At 31.7% G+C, this 20510-nt stretch overlaps 1 protein-coding gene across 1 annotated transcript; it reads right to left on the bottom strand.

Moving 5' to 3' along the window:
- Window positions 1–2467: 2467 nt before the first annotated feature.
- Window positions 2468–20510, bottom strand: LOC143073802 (synaptic vesicular amine transporter-like). The gene is made up of 14 exons (XM_076249559.1): window positions 20402–20510; window positions 18150–18477; window positions 17709–17767; window positions 16987–17070; window positions 15726–15818; window positions 14977–15066; window positions 11483–11578; window positions 9847–9925; window positions 9152–9203; window positions 8739–8802; window positions 5311–5430; window positions 4221–4266; window positions 3719–3806; window positions 2468–2671 (listed from the first exon to the last, which is right to left on the bottom strand). The coding sequence occupies exons 1-14, from the start codon at window positions 20508–20510 to the stop codon at window positions 2630–2632; spliced, it is 1350 nt and encodes a 449-aa protein (XP_076105674.1). The 3' UTR covers window positions 2468–2629.

The following is a 20510-nucleotide window of genomic DNA, read 5'->3' as shown; positions in this document are numbered from 1 at the left end:
ATGATTCATAAAATGAAATATACGGTACATCTTGTACAAAATATTTCATAATTTATTTACTACTTATGTTACGGTGTTTGTGTAATAAAAATATATTTCTCTTTCGCTAATAGACTTTGACCGTGTGTATGTTTATTTGAATATGAATGTGTTTCTATGAAAGAATGAAAAGAGTAGTATAGAAGCCCTAATAAATATTGTTAACTCTATTTTTTATTACATTCGCTTTAACATATAGCAAATCATCTATTAGCATATATATATATATATTACACTGTAGCAAAAAATATATCAAGTACTTTTCAAAGTATTCATGACCTGTTGGTGACCCTCTGCTGTTGTTTTTTATTTGGTCGGGTTGTTGTCTCTTTGACACATTCCCCATTTCCATTCTCAATTTTATGATATAGTACTAAAAATAATATCAACTCCTACACGGGTTCATTCGGTCTAACGAGAGAAACGATCGTGAAAGAATATCTAACGGTAGTCAAGTATTGCGAGACGACCATGAAAGCTCTGGTAACGGATCGTGAAAGACATTTAATGTAAATTCTAGTTCTGAATCTGTGAAAAAAATCGCTTAATTTTCAAAACTCGGAACAAAATCCGAACAAAACAAATGTCTGTCAAAATAGTTCAACTTCCTCAACATTACTGTGCAATAAGATGAAGAAAATATGCAGTACTGGATATAAAAATGAAAACAAGAGCTGTCAAAATGACAGTAAACCGGATTCTTTAACATTTATTTGTGTTCTGGCATTTATCAATATTACAAGGACCAAAACTCCTAATAGGTAAAATTTATGATTATCAATATCAAACTTGACTTCCATGTTGTCAACAATAACAACATATAAACTAGATAGAAAATGACCCTCTAACAGGACAAACTGTGTGCCCTTAATGCATAAAGTAAGAAGAAAATGCATAAAGTAAGAAAAAATTACTAAGTCCACCTACCTAGGATTTTGAAAATATCTAAAACATAGAATGCTTCTAAAGTTAAATATGATATAAATCAATAATTTTTTATAAAAGATTTAATGAATTTCAGAAAAGGTATCAAAAGTCATAGGTAGACTGGGACATGACAGTTGTTTTTCTAGCCCGGCTCCTCCTTTTCCCCCAAAAATTCCCCTTTGGTTTCTATTAATTTTAATAACACATTGATAATTTTAACGCTTATCTATATAGTATGTACATTCATTACTATAAATAAAGTGTATTTGTTTTTTACTTTCAATTCTCACTTTTAACACATGGATAATTTTAGGGCTTATGTGTATAGTATGTACATTCATTACTATAAATAAAGTGTATTTGTTATTTACTTTCAATTCTCACTTTACTAATCGATCCACGGGCCAGCGGTCATTGATATATTATACAGACTCTCTCAATTAATAAACTCTGTGACCGCCATGGATAGTTAACTTGAAAATGATATCAGATAGAAAATACTCTTTATTCGTAGTATATGTATGATCATGTATGTTCAAAGTATAAAGAAAACACAAACCGGAAGTCTAATCTGACTTAAAATTTCGTCCAATGTCGGAATAATATCCGGACGCCTTTTTTCTCGTTTTTCTCCCAAAATAACTCAATCTGAATAATCATATGAATGGATGACAAATGCGACTATGCCATGTACTTATAGGACATAGAGGCATGATGATTAATTTATTGTGGAAAGAAGAGAAGCGACACACAAAATGAGGTCTTTTCGTTTAATAGTATAGATAGTATAGATGCTTAAATTTATTGCGGATCTTGTCCGATCTAGCTTTTCTCAAGACCAATAACAAACATTAATTTAATATCATATAATTGAAGAATAATTTGAACGTCTTCGTAGCATCAGATTTCCACGATCCTTTTCACGATCTTCAAAAAGTGGTACGTGATCTTTCACGAAAAAAAAATCCAAAAAATCAATATTGTGTAAATATTTCTTTATATACCAAGTTTCAGATTATGTTTACACAAAATAACTATGAGAACCATTTGATTCATTCATATAGAATGCCCTTAACATCGAATTTGTGAAAAAATAATGATTTTCTCACATACTGATCATAATGTTGAACCATTTTGACAGACAGTTTTATTTTGTTGAAAATTTGCCTGTGTTATTAAATAAATTAGATTATTTACTGATCTTTCATGTCTTCTCGGTTAAATGTCTTTTACGGTCCGGTGCAGGAGCTTTCGCGATCGTCTCACAATACTTGGCCACCGTTAGATATTCTTTCACGATCATTTCTCTCGTTTAACCGAATGACACCCGTGTCCTAGGCAGAGACATGCAATGTATAGGCAGACATAGGCCATGTACATGTATGTATAGGCAGGCATAGTAAATGTATTTAAGTAGACATATAGTTAATTTTACGTTATATAATAAGACTAATGCATAACAAAGGAAAAACGTAGTTTGCACGTGAACTCGTGCTATCTAAAAACTGTTTGTACGTGAAGTCATGTTATCTAAGAACTACAATAAATCAACATTTCAGTAGTATACACATCAACGGTCACTATTCAAATGTAAGCTATGTTTGGTACTGGTGTATGGGACTATGGTTAATACTGCTGTAGGCTGTATACATTATATCTCATTTCAGTCGTACATTTGAATTGTTTCTTTGTCTTCCAAAATCGGCTGAAATAAAAAGAAACAAATAGTTTTACTTTGTAAAAATATTATTTAATGTACAAAAGCTTTATCAATGATAACCGACAGTAAAGTCGGCAAATAATTACTATGACTAGGGCTAACGTAGGCCAAGGCTCTGTGTTGAAGGCCGTACTTTGACCTATAATGGTTTACTTTTACAAATTGTGACTTGGATGGAGAGCTTTTTCATTGGTACTCATACCACATCTTTTCATATCTACTTGCCTGTCGCGTATACATATAACCATGTACTTTTTTAGGTTTATTAAAGCGGCTGTGTAACACGAAAAGAAATTAAATTAGAAAAATTTAAAAGAGAAAATGTTTTGCAGCATTAACGATAATGAATATATCTTTTGATGATGTTGTTGGAATGTCAATATGTGGAAATGGAAGGCTCAAAGGAAAATTTGAAGAAAAAAAAACACACTTTTTGTGGTAAAGTTCAGTTTAAATCAACCCTCCATGTCACCTTGCGACTAACAAATAAATAAAATATGAAGTAGTAACTGTGTATTATGGTTAAAATTTATTTGCATGTTACGATTTAGGCAAGGAACATCCTTCCGAACGGCTAATCTCTTTTATGTTTACTTTATACAATGTTCATCGATTATCACTAGTTAAGTATATCATAATGTTTGACTTTTTTAATCTATTTTTTTGGGGGAAAGATGTGTGATTTTTTGGGGAAAAACATATTTTTTTCATTTTTGAACAAGAACGTTCTGAATTTCGCGACTTTTTAACACATTGTCAGTCTGCCACTGTACATTATTGATTTAGATAGTTATTTTAAAATTAATATGCAATAAGTCTTATCATTCTAAACTGCGGCTGCTAATATTCATTCTCCGATGGATTTTGTAATAACGTACCAAATAATAAAGTAAAGTCACAAATCCATTGTGAAATGAATATTATACATCTTTTTTTTTAAAAGATTGCACAGTTGGGCCATGATTCGAAGAGTCCACCCTACACGAACTATGATTTTTCTTTGTTACTATTTTACTGTTTTAGATAAGTTACCTTATTTTCTTGTTCTACAGGTGGTCTCTTAAGGAAAATACAGATTGGACTAACCAAGATTATTACAGACGATAGCACCCACATGGACCTAAAAAAGAGTTAGCGTCCAACATCATTACACTCGAGATGTGTTTATCCTATGAGTAAAACTTCCTTTATTAAATTGAAATATCCATATAAAAACACAGAGGTTTGTTTTATAATACAAAAATATAAGCTTAAAATATTTACGAGATTTTTTCGCCCATTTTATGTAACAAAAAAAAAAGCCACAAATGTTAAGCTAGTTTGGAAGAATTCATTCAGTAAAATTTGAAAAAAGAAAGAAAAAAAAGAAGAGATACTTGATGTAAAGAGGTAAATGAATTATTTTTTCGATTTTCAGTTAAATTTCAACATGCCAAAGTTGTATTCGAAATTGTACCAAAAACTTTGACAATTTACTGATCCTCGACCTTGAATTGCATGTAGTTTTTACCTTTGATGACCATTCAGTACTTACCATGAAAAGCCAAGACCCTTTACAATCTGTCCAGCTATTCCGGGTCCTGAAGGAAAGACATGTAACGATTTATCTGTTAGACTATTTCAAGGTTAAAAGTGCGGACAATTTCAAAAGGTTACAAGTGCGATACATTTTTGAATAAAGAGGGGCGAACGATACTCGAGGGACATAAATAATGGCGGTCAAATACTGGGATCGGATTGTGAATAGAATTAAGTGCTATCCAATTGCAAATTATTTAGGGAAATTCGTTGTATTGTCAAATAGCTGGGAAAATCCTTAAGCGAAATATGTCCGTCAAAATGGTTTAAATATTAGGAGAAAAATAATTTTTATGTAAAAGGCTACGGGTGCGGGAATTCTCGCTACATTGAAGACCCATTGGTGGCCTTCGACTGTTGTCTGCTCTATGGTCGGGTTGTTGTCGCTTTGACACATTCCCCATTTCCTTTCTCAATTTTATTTTAAGCAACCTTTCTCCAGCATTTGATAATAAAATTTGCAAGTCATACACCGTCCACACTAAGAACAATTAGACAACGAAAATTAAAGGACGATAACTGTGTTCTCGGACCATATTAAATAATCAATAAACTATTTTTTTTGTTACAATAATTTGTTTATCATATTTTTTCATCATGAACATGCGTTCTACGTTTTTCAAATTAAAGAAAACCCGTCTCAGTGTTGATTTGACCACACTTCCATTGTAAAATAATATCTTAAACCAAAAGATCATAACGGGACACTCCCGCACATAGAGGGACACATAATCATCATAGGTACTTGGGGACAGGCCATTTTTTTTGCCCTCCTCCTTTTTTCCTAAATCCGCTGTATTCTTGTTTTCCATTAATTTCAATTATTTTTACGTTTTATCATATAATATAAACATAAATATAGTAGAAATAATTTGTATTGATATTTGCTATCAATTCCAAGTTTCACTATCCACAACAGTCACGGATATCAAGGGGAGGGCTTTAAAAAAAATGGCTTGTCCCCAAGTACCTATGATAATGATACCCTTTACTTTTAACAAATCACTATAAGATTCTAAATGCAATTTTACTGTAATTGTCTTTACCTAATCCATACGCTAGGCACACTGCAAGTTGGTTAATGGCATACACACATCCATACATGGCTACATGGCGAGTGTCTACTAGCAAGGCTAACAATGGTACTATCGCTGCATCTATTATACCTAAAACATATGTTAGTCTTTCAAACCATCATCTCTGTTTAACTCTAATGAGATATGCATTCACTATCGTCGAAGAACTTAAGCGGATATGTGTCTCTTAGTTGTTACGTTGCTGTCTTACTAACAGTCATATTATAAATATAATAAACAGCTGCGCCATAAGCGAATGATACGCCCGTCGTCTTGCGTGTGAATTTTTATGCAATAATCATAAATAGTTTCTGAAATACGGCGTGACATGTTATTTTTTTTTTTACAAAAAACTCAATAACCCAAAAATAAAATTTTGAATCATCACCAAAAAGTATACAGATCTTTAGATTAATATAACCCCCCCCCCCTTTTTTCTTCTTCAAAATACTCAATAACTAAAAAATAAAATTTTGAATCATCACCAAAAAGTATACAGATCTTCAAATTAATATATAAACTATGAAGTGTGTAAAGTTTTAAGCAATAATCATAAATCGTTTTTGAGATACGGCGCGACATGTGAAAAAAACACACCCCTGTTTTAATAGTTACAAAGTCTTGTAACTCAAAAAGTTTTAATCTCATTTTCCACCGGCACTTGTCTCAGAAAAAAAATATTCCTATGTGTTATATAAAGGTATGTAGGATTTTTTTCTGAGACAAGTGCCTGTGTTATTTTCACCAAAAAGTATACAGATCGTTTGACCATCATGAACAAATATGTTAAGTTTCATGAAATTTGGATAAGTCGTTCATAAGTTACGGTGCGACATATATTTACGCCGGACAGACGACATTTGTATACTATAATACGTTGTTAAAATTTTTAAAAAATTTGACGGGCGTATGAAAATTTAATGTACGAAAGAAAAAGTTTTTTCTGACAAATATATGGTACGATAGTGAGAGTGTATCGGAAAGTCAAAGGGGGATAACTTAGAACAATTTTCATGAAAATATATTTCTTCGCACCATTTAATTTTTGGTATAATTTATCCTTCAGTAATACATTTATGTGTAGGTGCAAGTTTATGAAATATAAAACAATTTTCTTATATATCATAATTATTGCAAAATATTTGTGTTGCTAGACTTGGAAACAATTTATCTCTTGTATCTCTTGAGAAGTCAAACAATTTATAGTTTAAAATTTCGAAAAATAGACGGCAAATACCAAGAGAGTAATAAAAAAGGTTAGAAAACACAGATATCACCATGACGATAAAGTAAACTGCGAAAAGGATGCGGCTAGGTATACGGAATCAAGATTTGGCAAATTTGAAATGCAACGGAACCCACGTTGACTTTGCTTGTTATTAAAAGTTTCATAAATAAGTTGTGAAAAACTGATATTCTATTCAATTATTTTATTACTTTGAGCAAATGATGCTCATCAGTACAAATATAATATATATATATATATATATAATATGCAAATCCAATATATCATAAATAATTACATAAAACACAAGTTGTAGGCACTCGTCTCAGAAAAAAATTCCTAGATACCTTTATATATAACACATAAAGGTATATATATAATGAGACAATATCTGAAAAAGTCTAATTTCCATGTCCCGCACTTCACCAGCAATTATTTTTTTATTCAACCATCTTTTTTGAAAATTTTAAGTTTTAGTATAAATTAAATTATATAATGCACCAACTCCTGCCAATTAAACACTCATTCTTATATTTCTTCCAATAAAATATTGTAATTTAAATGTTCAACCCCCCTAAAATCATGTTGTCACCTGTGTTTTTTTGAAAACTAAATCATTTAAATAATATCCAAATTAATTAAACAGGCGTCCGATTCTCACATATATGATATATTATATAATAAACTTGCCCCTAAATTGTCTTTTTATATTATAACTATAGCATGTAATAAAATTTTGCAAATTTTAAGAGAAAAAAAATTTGTCCCCAGGGGTGATTTCCCTCCTGTTACCACTGGGTTTTTTTACCTGTGGAAACGTTTACAAGACCAATATTTATTTTCCCATTATGTATTGTGAAGAGCATCATTTCCTGAATGCATTAGTACAAAGAAGTAGTTGGAAAGGCGGCCAGGTTTGAAAATTCAAGCCCATACAAGGTAAGAATTTATAGAAAAATACTTATTGGTGTCGATCCTGCTATATCCTTTTTTTACACTTTCTGAGAATATTTTTAAGTGTGCACCACAACATTAAGTGTGTTTTTGTATCATCTTTTTAAAAGTTATATGTCACAGGAAATACACTTACATTTAATGTGATAAAAAGGACAAAAACTATCGCGTAATTCCTTTTTGTTACGTTCTGTCATGTTACCTGATAAACAGTAACAGCATAACCATCATCAGTAACAAGAAGGATGTTCAAGACAATTTCACTGAAGAATCAAAAAGTTAATCTACTATATGCCTACCATTTCATTTAATATAAGTTATCACCACCATATCAAATAAATTTCAAAATAATACACAGTATATTGAATAAAAAAAATAGGTATTTTGCTTTTGATAACAGCAGAGAACATTGTGCAATTCTAGTATAGTAGATAGTAACAGAAAGGAATTTATTTAAGAATTTTTCATTACCTAGGCAGATTTTTCATCTTGCAAATACAGTTTCAAAGAATAAATGACGTTGTTTGCTGTTATCTTTCAATTGTGACCAATCTAAAATGATGTATTTTTCTTAAACTTTAAAATAAAGCAGAAAATCCTTTCTGTTACCAACTCTGTCCTGTTACCGTTGTCCTGTTACTCAAGATTCTTTCATGTTACCGACATATCTGACTATATTTAAGTATATTTCTAAGTATATTTTTGTATTGCAAATGCTAAAATCAATAATTGGCATTTGATTAACTATTGCAGGATATACTAGTAAACCACAAATAGTTTCTTAAACTTATTCCTTATTCCCATTAGAAACTTTTTAAAATTGATTCACTTTGGTAACAGGAAAGAACTGGATTTTTTTGTACCATTTTTAAAATTGCCATTGTTTCCTTATTAAACAATTGTTTGAATTACAGACAACAGTTCCTAGATCCCCAATGTGTGTTCCTCGATTTGTGCTATTAAAATACCGGGTCTAAAGATTTTTTTTTTGTTTTTTCTTATTGCCAAAAATTAGACTTTTTCAGATATTGATATAGAAAAAAATTCTGAGACGAGTGCCTGTAATAAAACGTATATGTATAACCAGAGATATGTATACTAAATGTATATATATGTCTCTGGTATAACTGAAAAATGAATACATCCGAGAAGAATAATGATCTATATTAAGTATTTGGTAACTTATAATATTTCTGTCAAATCAAAATGATATAGTTACCTAGTCCTAATCCAAATCCAAAATGGGGGACAATTAAATGTGGCAGCGTGGTGGCAAAGGGGATCTGAAATGATAACACTGAAAATAAAAGGCTAGGTGTCGGCTGTACGAGCTTCCATCTGAAGTATTATGAGCTGCCTGTCTACTAACAAAATGTAAAGCATCTCATAGGTCAATATAATTTGTCTTAGAAATTTAAGAGAATTTTTCGATGGCTTGCTTTAAATGGTGCGTAAGCTAACTATAATCTTGCGAGAGTAGATTTCCTATTGAACTTTCCTTACAAATAAAAAAACCATTTGAGTGGCTATATGGTATTCAATGCTTGCAATGTGTTCGTTCGAATTGTTTTAGAAACAGATATTAGTATTATACATCATATAAAGACTTGCAGACTATTGATTGGTACTTACCGATATCAGGCAAATACCGATTAACAACAAACACACTATACTGACTATCCATCTGAAACAAGAAAAATAACCAATTGACACTTTTAGAATTAAAATAGGTCTTTGAAGTCAAATAAGAACTACTATCTTAGAGCTGTATGAAAAAGAACTGTTGTTTTTCTACATACAATTCGAAAACTTCTGTTTTAAGTTTGCAGGTTATTTAAATCTACGATTCACAGAACTAGTGTATCCTTCTCCTTGTTACGACAGGTTATACGTTATACTAAAGTATACATTTTTTAAATTTGGCATTACTGATCTAACTGGATAATCTTTATTGGAACAGGTCAAGATGACAAATGTCTTCCATGTATAAAATATACTATAACTGGATCAAGTCAAGATGACAAATGTCTTCCATGTAAAATATATCAGGAACTATTGCGTCTTTTCAGCTGAATTAAGACTGAAGGTTAACAGTTTCACGAGGTGAAAAAGTCACGCTTGAGAAATGTTGTAGAAATAGTAAAGGAACTCATGTTTGTAATCTTGAAGACTTCTGTATTTATGAATCTTCAACAAATGGTAGTTTTAACGACCTTGACTGGCTATACAGCCCTTGAACGATCGGTATGATTCTTGTAGTTTATTGACTAACAATAAGGATTTCTTATTATTTATTAAATTGATCAATTTCAAATCTAATAGAATACCTTCCCATTTTTAAAGCAAAGTTCCCGAAGAAGTTAGTTCCAATCACATAACCGGCACTATCCGGGATAAACAACACAGCTAAAAAAAAAAGAATAAAACAATTATTCAAATCTTTTTAAGAATAAAGCAATTATTCATATATTTTGCACTAAAGAACTTTCCTCCATCTTGATCGTACCAAACAAAGCTTATCCGCGAAACACGTGCCCGTCCGCATTGAAATCGGTATCATAAGTTTTATATTTACTACGACCGAATCTGGGCTTTTAATGTAATAGAGGACTATTATCTAGCAAATCTATCTTAAGTAAATTGGTATGACAAATCTAAACTTCTAATAATTGATGTAAAAACAATAATATGGGTTTGTAGGGTTTATCACATTTCTATGTGCATGCCATATAGGGGTTTGACTACAGGTCAAATGTATAGCCCATTAAGGGCATACGATACAGTTTTGATCCTGTATTTACAGTTTGATGAAAATTTCCATATAGGCTATTTTTTGTCTGATTAAATCAAAATATGTAATAAAAAATATACCTTCATGTGCTACTTTTTGAGTTGAATGAGGTCGAAAATTTGTATATTTGCTCAAATTCGAATTTGTGGTCGTATTTTTCCTTTCGAAGGAAAGTCGTAACGTTTTTGTTTTAAAAGATAAATACAAATTGTTTTTTGTTAAATAATTTGTAATTTCTGTATTTTATAATTATCCTAAAAATTTAAACATTTTTTATTCAGGAATAACTCATATTTATCAAATGGTCATGAATTGAGAAAAAAACACGTCATTTTTTGCTGTATATTTATCAAAATTTAAAAAATTGCACTATTTACAGTTTTATAAAATTTGGACCCCATAATCTCCCTGCAAAATGAAACAAAACGTCGTTTTAAAAAATAGGGGTCCATGTACTCGTTTTCAAATTAAATCAGTTTGAATGATAAAAATCAGTCGAAAAATGCATCTTTTCCCCGACATGTCACAGTTTGACGTCGCGAAAATAACATTTTACGTTAGCAACGTCATTACCTCCCCTGTAACTGTATCGTCTGCCCTTTTCTACGTGTATTTTAGAGTAGGAGCTGTCAGCATACATTTTGTTTAATGAAAGTAGACGATTAACCGACTATATATCTGACGTGTAGTCAAGTCCTTCTGGAAATGTCAATGGAGATTCTCGGTATCTTTATCACTTTTCCAAAGTGAGCAGGCAGTTTCAAGAGTTCTTTATTTTTAAGCCTAGCAAGTTAGTGTCAATTTTCATAAAAATAGAGTCTATGCTTGACGAAAATGGTCTTCTTAGATAGTATGAATATGTCAATAATGACATGGTAAGATATTGCAATTTCGTTTATTCATAACGGACAATATGTTTAACCCCGCCGAATGTTTGCGCCTGTCCCAAGTCAGGAGCCTTTTTTTTCTTCTTCATTTATATGTTGAGTGGTGTGACTAGTTCACATTTCGGGGGCTGGCTCGAGCACGTCTATGGGTGCGGTATTTTCACGCTACAGTTGTTGAAGATCCATTAGTGGCCTTCGGTTGTTTTCTGTTCCTTGGTCGGGTTGTTGTGTCTTTGACACATTGACAATTACCATTCTCAAATTTATAAAAAAAAATTATCTTACCTAGCTCCCATTTTTCGACATCCATTGTATCAAGAACCCAAATAGGTACAGTTGCTTCTACTGTTGAAATTGACATAGTAGCTAACATAATAATGCCTGTAACATAAAAACTGTAAAAACATCAGGGATACTAATATATATATTCATACAGAATTAATAAAAAAAATAGTTTTGATACAATTTAAGATTGAAATAATTTAGTTTGGTTAGTGATGTAAGTGACATAGCATATTTTGTGTTTTGGACTGAGGCTTTTTTTACTGCCTTAAAATCCTTGCTTCATCATTTGCTTTTTATCGCTTACATCGTGCTTTCAATTATTATATTTACAATAATTATGAAATAATATAACATATCTAAACAGTATAATTATGAAATAATATAGCATATCTAAACAGTATAATTATGATAAATAATATAACATATCTAAACAGTATAATTATGATAAATAATATAACATATCTAAACAGTATGATTATGAAATAAAATAACATCTAAACAGTATAATTATGAAATAATATAACATATCTAAACAGTATAATTATAATATCAATAGTTTTAGTAATTTTCGATAAGAACCCTACCAAAAGCGAGGGCGAACTCAGGAGTTCCAAAAAGGTAAAAAAAAAAATGTGATCCACATCTGAAACACTTTAACTTAAACTGAGTTTAACTAAAATACTCAGATCATAAACGTTATAAACTTACTACGGGGCGCCGAATGGGACTCTTGTGGTTTTGTACAAAATTAAATTCTGTCATAACAAAATCATTTTTGTCTTACAAAACTATGTGATACAGACTTGTTTTATGAGAACTTCAATTTTGTGATGACAAAATTCATTTTTGTCATGACAAAATTCATTTTTGTGATGACAAAATTCATTTTTGTTAACAAAATTCATTTTTGTTAACAAAATTCATTTTTGTAGACAAAATTCATTTTTGTCATGACAAAAGTCAATTTTGTCAAAAAGGTATGCAAATATAAACTTATTTGCATACAAAATTGACTTTTGTTACCTGATATGGAAATTAAAACACAAAAGTCAATTGTGTGAGACAAAATTGACTTTTGTGAGACAAAATTGACTTTTGTGAGACAAAATTCAATTTTGTGAGACAAAACAAAATTGAATTTTGTATGCAAATTTGTTTAGTTTGGATTCTGTGAACTAATTTGCATACAAAATCGACTTTTGTGAAACAAAATTGAATTTTGTCTCACAAAATTGAGGTTTGTCTCACAAAAGTCATTTTTGTCTCACAAAAGTCAATTTTGTCTCACTAAAGTCAATTTTGTCTCACAAAAGTCAATTTTGTCTCACAAAGGTTAATTTTGTCTCACAAATTTTGTCTGTGACGACAAAATTGACATTTGTGAGACAAAATTGACTTTGGTGAGACAAAATTGACTTTTGTGAGACAAAATTGACTTTTGTGAGACAAAATTGACATTTGTGAGACAAAATTGACTTTGGTGAGACAAAATTGACTTTTGTGAGACAAAATTGACTTTTGTGAGACAAAACTCAAATTTGTCGGACAAAATTCAATTTTGTCAATTTTGTCTCACCAAAGTCAATTTTGTCTCACAAATGTCAATTTTGTCGTCATTTGTGAGACAAAATTGACTTTTGTGAGACAAAAATCAATTGTCAATTTTGTGTCACAAAAGTCGATTTTGTATGCAAATTAGTTCACAGAATCCAAACTAAACAAATTTGCATACAAAATTGACTTTTGTCTCACAAAATTGAATTTTGTCTCACAAAAGTTAATTTTGTCTCACAAAAGTCAATTTTGTCTCACAAAAGTCAATTTTGTCACACAAAAGTCAATTTTGTCACACAAAAGTCGATTTTGTATGCAAATTAGTTCACAGAATCCAAACTAAACAAAATTGCATACAAAATTGACTTTTGTCGCCCAATTTTCAAATTAGTTAACAAAAGTAAAGTCTGTGTTACAAAAATGAATTTTGTCATGACAAAAGTAACTTTTGTCCACTGAAAGATAATTTTGTATGACAAAATTTTAAATTTGTAGTATGCTACAAATTTTGTTAAACTGAACTCATTTTTGTGAACAAAACTCACTTTTGTCCGTACAAAATTGAATTTCGAGTACAAAATCACAAGAGTCCCATTCGGCGCCCCGTACTTACATGCTCCAACTAATATGTATGGGTCTCTCAGAAGTACTGTTATGGTTGATCCATGATAACTTCTCTGCAGGTTAAAGGTAAATATTATGAAAGTAATGTGACTTAAAATTCATTTTGAAGTTGTGGATACAATAAATCAATATCAAACATTAAAGTTTTGATTATTATATAAAAGTACTCATAAGTGGAGAGTATTTAGCGACAATAGTAGCAATATTGAAGATGTCACGGTAACAGTTTTATAATATTGTTTGCTTGATTTGCTGTTGTTTGTCAAATTACCTTAGAATATTGGTAACAATTATTTCATGCAATATATAATTATCAATACATCTAAGAGACGGGTTTATGCAAAGTTTATTGACCAGGATGAAGGGCGTAAAATTGGTAAAAAGAAGGTATGTTGGAAAGGGGCTTAGATTTTGCCCTGCAAAAGTTCATATACGGACCCCTTTAACAGTCAGTCCAAAAGTTCTTTGATAGATAGACAGCAAGCTAACTCTTATAACTATTAACTCTATTCACGAGGCATTGGGTTTAACGTCCTCGTTCCAACTAGACATGGTTGTGTATTATCAATGTATCCCGGTTTATAAAGCACACGTAATGGTAAATATTATTAAAATATTGTAATTAATCGTACCTTTCCTAATATCACTGGTCTACAAACAACGATGATAAAACCTGAAACACATAAAAATATATACATAAAATCACCAACCAAAAGGAATACAAAGCAGAAGATCATTGATATCTAATCGAATTAATTGGGTTCTTAAGTTCGATCAATGGACCTAATACCCTTTCAACTGAGGTTTACTGGGATGTTTACTTCTTTTTTATAATGATGTGTTTGAACAAAAAGTAAGCGAGAGGGTTGAAAAATCATAGACAAGTTTAACTCTGTCACATTCTGTATGTGCTTGTCCCAGGCGAGCCTAGTGATGGTCGTTGGTTGCCGTCTTTCTTAATAGTGTTTCGTTTAATGGTAGTACATTCTACCGTTTGTTATCTAAAGTAAAACAATTCAGTTTGTTACATTTTAATAGCTAACTATTTTTGGGTTTTTGCTTATTGTTGAAGGCTGGACAGTGACCAGGTGGGAAGATGTCTTATTTGCAAACTTTCCATATCTTCATTTTAGTAAGTTAAAGATATCAAACGCAAATAATTTTACCATTTACACGTAGATATGCAGTCCTATTTATTTGTTTTATGTCTTCGTGTTTTCTCAAAAAAATAACCACCCTAGTTCCTGAACCCTTTCAATCATAATAGGTTCATTTCAATCTTTTTACAAGCCGTAAATGGAGATAGATATACTTGCCTATATCAATAACAACAAATACCATGATCAATATAAATGGTGCACTGGATCCTACATAGAAGTAAAGCAGACTTCCAAATGGGTATCCAACTGAAATGGACCAGAGTTAATATACATCAAGATGGTAGAGGCATCATAATGAAAAAGGTGACAATAATTTTACACAAAAAAGTGGGAGAAACAGTCTTGTAGATCATATGATACAGAATAGACTTTCCCAATCCACTATAAATAAATATGTTTAAACTAAAAAGTAAGGTTGAGACGTTCTTCTGTAAGTCTTCTACAATAGCCACATCCTGTTAGACACGTTTGTAGTTGTTCGAGATGAAAATAAATATCTTGGCGGTGACAGGTGACACAGTGTCTTCTTTTAAAGAGGCTTTTTTGATTAGATATCGAAAATAATGTTTATCGAGGAACATAAAACGATTCATCATTATTTCTTATCCTATAAGTAAACCTAACGTTCAGTTACAGCCGATAAACTGGAACGAGTAAATCATTATTTTTTTTTGGATTATTTTGATGACAAATAGCTCAATTTTATCTTTGCTATTGATTAAAAGAGTATTAATAGTTCTCCCTAGCCAATCAAATCATTCTACTGTTTAAAATACGGTGACTAAATATTAGATATTAATTAATATAAGAATAACCAGCTTCGTTTATCGTTTAATTTTCGTTTGTTTGTTTTTGTTTAAAATGATTTTGAGCTAAACTGCTGTTTTGTAGTTCAAATCACTTACTCAAAACTCCGACTGCTATTCCTCCCATTGCTATCCCCATTACACGACTTCTCTCGCCATCTTCGTGATATTGCTCAGCCAATAAACTCATACCTGAAGTGAGTTAAAAGCGCAAGATTAGTTATAGAAGCAATACTATAGTATTAATGAATGGGTGTTTTTATAATGGCCCTGTTATATGTCCAAGGTTTGTAATAATGGTCGAGGAAGTCTGTAATGGCCCGAGGCAACGCCGAGGGCCATTACAGACATCCGAGGCCATTATTACTGACCGAGGACATATAACTGGGCCATTATAAAAACTACAATTTCTTAATACATTTATTAGCCAACTGAACAAAAGTGTATGTGTTGCTGCCAACTTGATGTACTCTCCTTCTCTTTTAATGACAGTTTAGTTTGAAAAATGATAATATGTTCTTCACCATGATAAAGCTTTAAATATATCAAATATCTAAGATATTAAGTTGAAAGAAGTTATGTGTTGAAAAACAGGATGAACAGTGATCCCTTTATATGGTTCTTTAATGTTAGTTGCTGGTTACTAAATAAATAAAATACAAAAAGGTATTATACTCTTTACAACTTAATTTTATTAACTTTATTAAAAACCCTAACTGGCATGACTCGGCTTAATACAGACAAACTGGGCATTAATACAGGGTCATTACAGAAAAAAAACAAACAGGGCCATTACAGAAAAACAGGGTCATTACAGAAAAAAACAAGGTCATTACAGAAAATATGTAATTTTTAATAAACAGTAATTTTTGGCAATAATGTACTTATTTGGTTAATAAAAGTGCATAAGAGAGACACAGAAGAAATGCCTGTTGATATTAATATTCTGAGGATTCTGATTCCATGTAGATATCTATATGTATATAAATTAAATTCAGATACACAATTGATAAAGACAAAAACAGAGCTGTTTAAAAACTTAGAAGAGTCTTTATTTCAGGAATTTCCTTTGCGCAATGATGAAAAAAAGTACGCGCATGATGTTATAATACTAAAAATAGATCATTGATTTTCACACAACTTCCTTGAAAGACATAACTTCATTGAATATCTGGCAAACATATCACTCACACTACATCTATATGCACACTCCATTATGATCAAGAAACCCTTACCATTCATTATTCCCATTTTGTGTGATTAAAGACCATATCTGATATTTATAAGTACCATACCTGCAACATTAGTTTTTGGTTAACTACCTACAGCGCTTATAGTGCTTTGATTATAAGTACCATACCTGCAACATTAGTAGCTGAGGATCCAAGGCCGTGCATTCCTCTAGCTATCAATAAACCAGGCACCGAAGAGGAAATGGAATATACTGTTTCAACAGAAATACCAAAGTAAAATGGTAACACTAGTATAATATTGCAGTTGTTATCAGAACTCAAAAATATGTTAACATAAAATATATTATTCGTAGGCAATAAAGGCGTCATTTAGAAAATAAAAAATGTCTCAAAAAAAGTTTGGTATTAAATAAATATTTTTCATTTGTTACCTAAATACGATAACGTAAAAATGTGTCCGTTACTCCACTATCTTATAAAGATGTTTAATTTGGGAATTGAGCAAAAGGGTGAAATGGAAGTAGTTTTGGTAAATAGAAAAATTGGTATCAGATGCTTCGGAAAGGTGATCATGTCATAGTGTGACACATTGTTATGAGTGCCAAATGTGGAGCAGGATCTGCTCATGCACCCTTCCGGAGCACCAGAGACTACCGTCAGTTTTTGGTGGGGTTCGTGTTGCTGAGTATTGAGTTTTTTATGGGTTTTTTTCTGTACTGTTGTTTGTCTATTTGTCTTTTCTTGTTTAAGTTTATTTTCGACTTATGAGTTTGAATGTCCCTTTGGTATCTTTCGCCTCTCTTTTGTAACATGTGTGATATGAGACATAATAGTAGGACATCCTACTTAAATATTAACCTTAGATCATCTGTAAAAAAAATAAACATACCCATTGAGGAAATACCGATTATGATAGTACCTCCGAGCAGCACTATGTTATTTCCAAATCTACAATAAGTAAAATAAACATTGCAATTGTGATAGTTTCTGTAAGCAGAACAATAATCCTGACTTGATACAGGCACATGAAGTATGGGACCGAGTCAAACATAATTATGAGCGCTCACTCCTTCCCTAACCGGGACAGTTGAGTAACAGGACAGGATAAAAAGGTGTTAAAACCACTGAGTAACAAATGACTAAACTGAGTAGATTAGTACAAAGCATAACAAAATACTAATATAAAACTATCGACATTACACACCGATATGAGAGTACCGAATGCTAGTTCAAAGCCAATTACAACTAATAAATAAATCATGTTCTAAATTATCATTCAAATACACTTTACAATGTTGAACGGCATTAACAATGAATACTTATAACTTACGAATTCGCTAAATATCCAGTCAAAGGGTTGAATACAATCTGAACTAAAGCCTTGGTTGCTAATATCCATCCTATTTTACTGTTCTCTGTCGCTGGATTAAATGACAACGCAAACAGTCTTTTTGCAAAGCTAATGCTTGAAAAACTTGTACTTGGTTCATCTGTTGTCACATTGAGGCTAACGTTTACAGATTGCTCGTTCCCTGTCAGACACCTTTCTATCATCTGTTCACTCATACTAATATTTGGAGTGGACAGGTTCTGTATAGTCAAACAGTTTGCCATCATCTGTTCATCTTGGATTACAAGCATCTCGGGTATTATAGGTACTGCAAAACAAATTCACTTTAGTACTAAAGAATAAAAGCAGGAAAAAATCCGTATCTAATTCTTAGTTTCCAATATAAGCCGATGGTCAAAGTTTCTACAGTGGTATTTATCGTTTGGTAATACAGCATGTGTTTTTCCCTATGGCGTACTAAATTATAATCCTGGTACCTTTGATAACCATTTACTGTGTTAGGGTTCCGTATAGAAACACAACACATAATTTACCAAGTCCCCTTTCGGTCCCTTTTTGAATAGCAGTACTGAAATGTTCCCTTCAAGGCTTTCCTAAAACAGTTGGATAAATGTTATTTTAACGAAAATCATCTTGAAAAAGTCTTGAAAATTAACTACAACTGTACGCATGCATCTAGTTGAAAGAAGTCTTCATAGTTTTAGAAAGATTGGTCAACTTTTGAAGAAGATCTAGCTCTTTGAATTTTTTTTATAATGGAGCACAAAAATAATCATTATGTAGGGTATGATTTCTATGCACAATAATTATATATTCTTAGCTGTATCATGCTGATTTAAATTAAGTCAAAATTCCAAGTATAGAAGATTGGTAAAATACAAATGACCATCTTTTGGCTGTGCTGGATGTTTGAATACGCAGCCACGACCGGAATGGGATAGGGAAACTGCAATGATAATAACACAATGTGATTGATAACAATCAAATACTTCTCTCTCTCTCGCCAGACTTTCATTTTCATTGATTTGCCAATGTTTAACAAACTGATAAAGAAATAATCACACTCAATCATGTTAGTCATTTAACAATTTTTTAAGGAAATCCCATATTATTTTCTCTGTGGCAAACAAAATACATTTGACAAGTACATTAAGATATTAATCAGGCGATTTCATGGAAGAACAAACGTCTTAATAGTATTTTCAGGAATATGGAGTGTTGGCGGTTACTTATGACGATTGAAATAAATCAATTCTTCCTAAATATAATTGTCTTTCGGTCTTGGTAAACGAATGATAAAATTGAGAATGGAAATGGGGAATGTGTCAAAGAGACAACAACCCGACCAACTAAAAAACAACAGCAGAGGGTCACCAACAGGTCTTCAATGTAGCGAGAAATTCCCGCACCCGGAGGCGTCCTTCAGCTGCCCCTAAACAAATATATACTAGTCCAGTGATAATGAACGCCATACTAATTTCCAAATTGTACACAAGAAACTAAAATTAAAATAATACAAGACTAACAAAGGCCAGAGGCTCCTGACTTGGGACAGGCGCAAAAATGCGGCGGGGTTAAACATGTTTGTGAGATCTCAACCCTCCCCCTATACCTCTAACCAATGTAGAAAAGTAAACGCATAACAATACGCACATTAAAATTCAGTTCAAGAGATAGTCCTTTACTTAAGATGTCAAGATGGAATAATGAGTGGGTTACTGTGGGTATACCCCTCTAAGAGTTGACAAACAATTACCTCTTGTATTGTTGTTATTCATATTATCAGAATTCCATTACAAGCCTAGTAATAGACTTCTAATATTATCTCGACTAGGGACGCTTTATAACGTATGGTGTTGTGGAAACACTGGATATAATTGATGAAAAGTATGGGATTGCCAATAAACTACTTTTTTGTTTTAGTGTGCTGTGGGAATGCCGTCTCTTTGACATTGGAACCTTTCTTTCAGATTGAAAAACAAATTCCATCGCCTTCTTAGTAGTGCTGGCCATCACCCTCTTTCATCGTTAAAGCCTTGCCCACACACCCTCTCTCGTGTCCAAGAACTGAGGTTCGAAATTCACCGAGCTCTAAAAATTTACCCATTACTTTTTAATGTTTTTTCTCAATAATTGGCGAAGGAATGACATCGTAACTATTTATAGATCTAATCTTTTGGGGATCATCTTGCCTCATCCAAAATAACTAATAAGTTTACAAGTGCACTTACCGATACAACTTATTAGTAAATTGTCTATAATATTGGTACAAAACACAATGGCGACAATAAACTTTCGGTCTTCTTTTATGTTATTTAAGTATTTTCCAAGTCTTTCCAT

This window comes from Mytilus galloprovincialis, chromosome 4 (genome assembly GCF_965363235.1).
Source record: "Mytilus galloprovincialis chromosome 4, xbMytGall1.hap1.1, whole genome shotgun sequence".
Classification (NCBI taxonomy): Eukaryota; Metazoa; Mollusca; class Bivalvia; order Mytilida; family Mytilidae; genus Mytilus; species Mytilus galloprovincialis.
The sequence above is the reverse complement of the archived record's forward strand: the minus strand, read 5'-3'. Positions and strand labels throughout refer to the sequence as shown.

Bases quoted from the DNA above. Each gene is read 5' to 3' on its own strand.
- LOC143073802 (XM_076249559.1), bottom strand. From the start codon at position 20,510: ATGGAAAGACTTGGAAAATACTTAAATAACATAAAAGAAGACCGAAAG. The intron at 17,071-17,708 runs GTATGTTTATTT...CTGTTGAAACAG, and splicing joins AATCGGTATTTCCTCAATGG to TATATTCCATTTCCTCTTCG. The intron at 5,431-8,738 runs GTAACTATATCA...CATATGTTTTAG, and splicing joins TGGATTTGGATTAGGACTAG to GTATAATAGATGCAGCGATA.